Source organism: Triticum dicoccoides, chromosome 7A (assembly GCF_002162155.2).
Source record: "Triticum dicoccoides isolate Atlit2015 ecotype Zavitan chromosome 7A, WEW_v2.0, whole genome shotgun sequence".
In the NCBI taxonomy this organism is placed as follows: Eukaryota; Viridiplantae; Streptophyta; class Magnoliopsida; order Poales; family Poaceae; genus Triticum; species Triticum dicoccoides.
Window position 1 is genome coordinate 262,079,429 of NC_041392.1, and position 6,985 is coordinate 262,086,413.

General features: G+C 46.3%; 1 protein-coding gene across 1 annotated transcript; it reads left to right on the top strand.

The window, feature by feature from the left end:
• The first annotated feature begins 1,083 nt into the window (after nt 1–1,083).
• Nucleotides 1,084–4,417, top strand: LOC119331270 (uncharacterized protein YciO-like). Its single transcript, XM_037604441.1, has 9 exons — nt 1,084–1,326; nt 1,433–1,554; nt 2,025–2,078; nt 2,193–2,217; nt 2,347–2,469; nt 2,544–2,707; nt 2,965–3,034; nt 3,702–3,800; nt 4,107–4,417. Exons 1-9 carry the CDS (start codon nt 1,141–1,143, stop codon nt 4,179–4,181), a joined length of 918 nt encoding a protein of 305 aa, XP_037460338.1. The 5' UTR covers nt 1,084–1,140; the 3' UTR covers nt 4,182–4,417.
• Nucleotides 4,418–6,985: the final 2,568 nt, after the last annotated feature.

Here is a 6,985-nt window from a genome sequence, read left to right on the forward strand (position 1 = left end):
TTTAATATATTACATGCAAACCATATGCTATTTAATAAGTTCAATTAAATAAAAAACTAAACTGAACTGTTGGTCGTGAATTCGGGACCACATCACCCGCCCTTGCCCTTCTCTTTGCCGACGAGGGCAAGGGCGTGCGCACTCGGACTCAACCAACCCTATCTTATAGAGTTGGTCGATGATCCTGCGCCGATGAAGGGAAGGATGTCCGCTTAGTGGTCCTGAACTGATCCTTCGCACCGGTCAACGCTAGGTTTGGGTTAGCGCACACCCAGTTTGGCGCCACATCTGACTTGCGAAAGCCGAACAACACGCCACGTCGCACCGCTTCCGGCGCTCCTCCTTGGCGGTCACCTTGTCGATTGTCATCCTCGTGCGCGAGGAGGAGGTGTCGCCGCCACTATCGAGTTAGTAGACGAGGCAACTGCATGCGTTGGCAATCCTCGGGGTAGGGGTTGCCTCCTCCTTCATGTTCGCCGCATGCCACTGGGGCGGGGATGGCGGTGCCACCTCCTTGCCACATGCCACCATGGTGGAGATGTCGACTCCATTTTGACGCGTCGGCGTGGCGAGGATGCTGGCTCCTCCTTGAAGTGATGGTGCGGCGGGAAGGGTGACTCATCCTTGACGTGGCTATCGCGCGATGGCCACGGATGCTGCCGCGGAGCGGGCGCTTGAGCATCAACTCAATCTGTCTTGTGACTCTTTATCGATCCGCGTGGCCTCGACGAGGAGGTGTGCATGCTGCTCCTCCTTGTCGAAGGAGGAGAGCACCACCTCCTCCTTGATCGTGGGTGTCGATGATGTGGTGGACGCCGACGGGCCCGACGAGCGTCGGCGTCGACGCGATGATCTAGGCGACCGAGAGGATCCGCCTACCGAACTTGCCCATTTATATTTTAATCCTTTCATTATGAGATTTCATGTAACATTGATGTTTGATTAATATAGACCCATGGCTCATTCGCAAGAAAAAAGTCTAATCTGATGGTTGTGAAAAGCTTTGTCGTGTGATATAACAAACTGTTGGAAAAAAAAACTAAGTTTATATCGTAGAAAGGGAAAATGAAATCGGGATAACGTGGGGAATAAACAGTCGACGGCCAGGGATCCTGGCGCCAAGAGCTCGCCGCCCCTGCAATGGCGACCACCGCCAACCCCACCACCGACCTCTTCTCGCGCCTCTCCTTTCGCCGCGCCGTCTCCCCCTCCCCACTCCGCCTCCCCTCCTTGCCGACCCCTTCGCCGCGCGTCTCCGTCGCCATCGTCGCCCTCCACAAGCGCAACCCCAAGCGCCTCAAGTACGACTCCCAGCGCCAGTTCACGGTACGCCCCCACCCCCCGATGCTCTCGCACGTTTCCTACTTGCTGATTCCTGGAGATAAAGTAACGGATCCTTTTCCGGCGACTGGTTTGGCCCGCGCGCGCAAAGAGAGGGGATGGCGGGATGCTGCGGGTGCAGGTGGAACCCTCCGGCGAGGACTTCTGGAAGCTGGACCCCGTCGTCGACCTCATAAACAGCGGCGCCGTCGGCGTCATCCCAACCGACACCGTGTATGATATTCAATGCTTTCCCTTCACTTGACCTTGTGCTCGTCCTGGAACAACCTGACAGCTTATCCCGGGACCGGCCGGGCCTGCCATTGGTTAGGGAGCAAGGAAATGCACCGTGCGCACTGCATTTCTCGTTGCAGTTGATGCTCGGTGCGTGCAGAGTACCGTGTAAATTGAAGCACGGTTGGGTGATAACTCGTGTAAACAGCCATCTCAGTATTTGTGCTCATATCATCTACAAAGTGTTTTGGTTGCATAGGCAGCTTAGTTTTTGCTGAAGCTGACTTTGGATTACTGATGAGTAGCATTTTGTTTGTATGTCCATCTCATTACCTATGTGTCTGCACATGTTCTCAGAGATCTAAGCAAGTCCTCAAGCTTTCTGATTTTATTTGGACAATGCGCTGTGCTGAGCACAAATAATAACACAGTTAAAAAACACAAATAATAACAAATTCCATTTTTTACAGCTACTCCATTGTTTGTGATCTGAGTAACAATGACTCTATTGAGCGCCTCCGCAGGTACAATCATTCATCTGGTTGGTCAGTATAATAATTCTTATTTATTTGCTGTCTTAGACATGAAGTAAACCAACACAGATCTAATTGGCACTATCTGTTTTTTTTCTCATGCAGAATCAAAGGCATTGTAAATTCAAAGGCAAGATGTGCAAGAGAGCAATAAGTCCTCCTTTCTTATGAAGCTTACTCTGGAGCAAGGCACACCTACCAACCACACTTTCATTTTTGCAAATGCACTCTATTCTTATACCAATTTTGAATAATGCAGCCTCTCAGCATCTTGTGCCGCTCGTTGCGAGATATTGATACCTACACAACAGGATTTCCTCTAGGTACCAACCAAGGGCAAGCTAACATTTTCCGTGCTGTCAAGCGTATATTACCAGGACCTGTAAGGATATCTGCCTCTTCAAGATCGACCACCATCTTGTACTTCACAACTAACGTCTATTTAATCATGTGCAGTACACCTTTATTCTACCTGCGACTAAGGAATTGCCCAAGCAATGCATCAAGCATGGGTCATCTACTAGATACGCAAAAAGGAGGCAGGTTGGTGTTCGAATGCCAGATGATCCCATATGTCAAGCAATACTGCAAAATCTGGAAGAACCGTTGATCTGCACAAGGTTGGTTGTAGGCTCATATACCTTCAGTTTTCTTTATTTATTTCTTGCTTCTGATGTGTCTTTTAATCATTGTACTCTGTTGTGCTGGCATGTACGAGCAGTAAGAATATTGAGTTATATAAGCTACATGGCTCTCTGTTTTGGTCTTCCTACACGAAGGAGATATTTTACTTGAGCTTAGGTTAAAAATCTTCAATTACTATTCATTTTGTTGCCAGGATTTGTAGTTATTCTCCTCTTTTCTCCTTTATTTACAGTGTCAAATATCTGGCAGAGGATGAATGGATACTTGATCCAGTAACCATTGCCGATATTTATGAGCCACTGGTATGTTCCTTCTTTTTACTAGTGCACCAGAAATCTGCTTACAGCGACTTCACAAAGGCTTTTTTTTTTGTATAAGCATTGTAAAAAATTTCACTGGTCTGTATTGTTCTCTAGAGTGACAGTTACTTTTCATGTTGAGAATCCCAGGTCATATTTTGTGTTACCATTTCTATCATGCATTATAATTTACAGTCAAATGACTGTATGGTGAGTGGTGAATAGTACCTGCTCAGGCCTAGGGAACTAAGTGAAGCAAAAAGGCATAACTAAACAAAATTGTCTGACAGATGACTCTTTCAGTTTTTGACAAAGGGCATATTAAGCTAGTTTTTCTTCTGATATGCATGCAATATTGTGATGGCTTCCATCAAGTGGTTAGTTAAACAATTACGGAATGCTCCCTCCGTCCACAAATATAAGATGTTCTAACTTTTTTCTTAGTCGGATGTATATAGACACGTTTAAGTGTGTTTGTTCACTCATTTCAGTCTGTATGTAGTACATACTGAAATATCCAGAACATCTTATATTTGTAAACGGAGGGAGTAGTTAACATCCGTTAGCTGCTTTTATGTGTAGCCGTGTTACTAGTCATTTCGTAGCACAAGAGTACGTGTGAAATAGATGGCTTCAAGAGCATGACATGCTCAAATGTTTCAAATTTCAGGGACTCGATTTCATCGTTGATGGCGGTGCTAGAATTGCTGATCCATCTACTGTCGTTGACATGACTGGAAGTTATCCTACCATTATTCGGCAGGGAAAGGTATGCAACCGCATATTCTAATGAACTACCATGACCCGTAATTCAAAGCTTAACCTCCTGTCTATGAATATATTCCAGTGTATCATAGCGTAGTCCTGGAAAACCATGAAATCCTGCATTTTGTTGATGCTTGGCTAGCACTTGGATACACCAAAATGTGCTGAGCTGTATCTCAGTCATTTATACGAGGCCTCTACGTCTCATACTTGAGTCCTCCTGTTACATCTTTGATGTCATGCATGGTCGTCCGGCCTATGAAGATTCTGCTACGATTTAACTATGCACTTAATATTTCTTTTGCTTTAGGGTGCAAAGCTTGATTGGATGGTAACAGGCACAGACCAAGAGGCGCAGTCAACCTATTCTCGTGAAGCAGCTTGAAACGTTGCCCTGCTAACCTACGCTATGAGTTGTAAGTAGGAGTGGTCATGCCGGTTTCTTCGAACCGCTGAAAAGTAGTTAATGTCTACTTTGTATATCAGTTCAAGACCTTCCGTTAAATGCGTTGCACTAGTCACTGTCTTCCCATGGTTTGAGGATAACTGATTTTGAACACTACCCCAAGTTGTATACAGATCTCAATTCTATGTACCCCGCATCGGCAAAGTCTTCTTCTACCAGCACTTGTGTGAGCCAAAGAGGCGAAGGCGTGCCGCCATCATCACTCATTCCTTACCAGAGCTGGAGACGCGCACGCACGCACACTAAGCAATTGGGCCTAAGATAAAATTCAACTTTTATCGAACGAAGTGTACTATCTAGACACCTCACGCGGTCGCCATCTCCTCGCCCAAAAAAGATTTGGGTTCCTCTGCCTTTTGTTAGCGCCGCCGCTTGTCCGCCTCGTCTTCGATGGTCTTAGGGTCATGAGGGCGTGGTGGATCTCGGACCTTGCCGAGGGAAGGACTCCTTTTTTTATGTCTTTTAAAGTTTTGTTAGGGTTTGTGTCCTGCTCAGGAAGCGGCGGCTCTTTAAAGATGGAATAAGGTTCTCCGCGCCTAGCTCTTATTTCGGTGATGTGTCTATCATCATCAGCGGGCGTGTTGAGGTGTTTCTCCGATGGATCTATCTTTGGTGGACCTACTCGAATCTGGTCGTCCTTCATCTATGTTTATGTGTCTTCAAGTTTAATCTTTTCGATCTATGCTACTTTTCATCAGCGGCGGTTGTTATTCCGGTACACTGATTTTATTAGGTTTTATCACGAAGACTTCCTGATTGTCTACTATAATAAGTTCTGCCCGACTTCGGCAAGGGAGGAGTGATGACGGCGACGCATCTCGGCTCGCTTCAGTGCTTGTAGTCGTTGCTAGGTGGTCTATGAATCTGAATGTAATTTCTATTATTTCTGCCATGATTGAAGATGGATAGATTAGAAGTTTTTCTAAAATATCAACTTTTTTGTGTTGTAGAAAATGTTTTTTTAATGGGCACAAAGGTGCCCGGTCACCGTTGGTAATTTTCGCTCACAACCTCGCAAGCAAACAACAGATAGCTTAGTAGCTTAGTAGCAAGCACAATCTCAGGATCAACTCGATCTACCTGCGCCTGCTGCCTAGCTTAGTAGCTTAGCCTTTTCCGTTCCTAAAACGAGAGGTCGACGGGACGACAAGTGCTTACTGCCGCATCGATTAGCAGCTTATAAATTACCTACAGTGCAGTGACACATGCACACAACTCACCCTCCCTGGTCGGTCTAGACTCTAGAGCTAGGAAATTGGTGGCGTTGCTTTTCCAGGGCGCGCACTGTTGCCGCCAGCAATGGGGAGTCGGGCACGCAAGCGGCCGGGGTCCGGAGAGAAGGACGGCGACGGCGGCCGATCAATGGCCACATATATCGCCGGGATCTCTAGTCAAGGTGGTTTGTTTTCATCAGCTTTTGCTGTTGTGTCACCATCGCACGCGCCAACAAGATTGCCAACAAAGGACACGTCTGTCTGAGATAATCGAGCTTTGTTCGAGTTGTTGGTGTCAGCAAGTACCAAGATCTGTAACAACGCGGTTTGGATGATGTAGCGTGATTCGACCCCGTGATAGATTTGTTTTTGTTTGTCACCCTCTAGGTTTTTGTGTTAGCTTTTTTTTTAAAAGAAAATCGATCCATTCAACAAGCAAGGTAGTACAAAGAACAATAAAAGTAAAAATAAACCACCTAGCAACGACTACAAACACTGTAGCGAGCCACAGACGCGTCACCGTCATTGTCCGTTCCTCACCGGAGCCGAGCAAATCTTGTTATAGTAAACAGTCAGGAAGTCATCGTGCTAAGGCCCTACAGGACCATCGCACGAGAACAACAACCGTTGTCGATGAAGAGAAGTAGACACACGACCACTGACGAACGAAAACCAGGTCCACATGGATCTACCGAAGACAAATAGTAGAATTGTATTGAATAATTGTTGATGCAATATTGTGTCAGTACAAGAAGTATATATAAGAGCCAAGCCGCATGTGACGCCCGGGTAATCAAGCTACAGTAACCTCTGCTAAGGATGCCACGTCACCTCGATTACTGTTGCTAATCTCGCGTTAGTTCGAAAACGGTTCGATTTCAAATTCAAAATCAAGCAAACATTAAAAGTTATCAAATATTAAAACTAAAATGTACGGGGTGATTCAAATAATCCATATTAAATATTGGTGAAGAAACCCCACTGTTATAAAATCTTTAAATACTCTAAAGCGAATAAAACAGTAGCAAAACAATTATTGAAATGCCTTTTATAATTAATAAAATGTTAAGCTATCCTATTTAGGGACTAAACTTTATATGGTAGTGGGTTTAGTGGTAGTACTAATTTAGGGGTCATTTTGTACTTTACAAAGCTAAAATTAAGGAGGAACAAAATAAAACAGAAAAGAAACAAAATACATAAAAGAAAATTAAACAAAAAAAACAAAAAAGGGCCTCGTGGCCAACTGGACCTCGGCCCAGCCAGTGACCCAGCTGGTCCCAGCCGCCCGAATGGGCCGGCCCACCCCGCGCCCTAGCCTACTAATCCCCCCCACGATCGAAACCCTAACCTACCCCCACCCCCGCTCTCCCCACGACGCCCCCTCCTCTCTCCCGATCTGGATTGGGATCCAGAGGAGGCCGACGCCGCTCGACGCCGCCCCGCGCCCGGAGCTCGCCGCCTCCCCCCCCACGCCAGGACGCCGCCACCTCGCCATCCTCCTCCACT

Excerpts from the sequence above, each read along its gene's own strand:
- LOC119331270 (XM_037604441.1), top strand. The coding sequence starts at position 1,141 with ATGGCGACCACCGCCAACCCCACCACCGACCTCTTCTCGCGCCTCTCC. Across the intron at positions 2,470-2,543 it reads AGCGTATATTACCAGGACCT|TACACCTTTATTCTACCTGC; the intron begins GTAAGGATATCT and ends AATCATGTGCAG. Across the intron at positions 3,035-3,701 it reads CCGATATTTATGAGCCACTG|GGACTCGATTTCATCGTTGA; the intron begins GTATGTTCCTTC and ends TTCAAATTTCAG.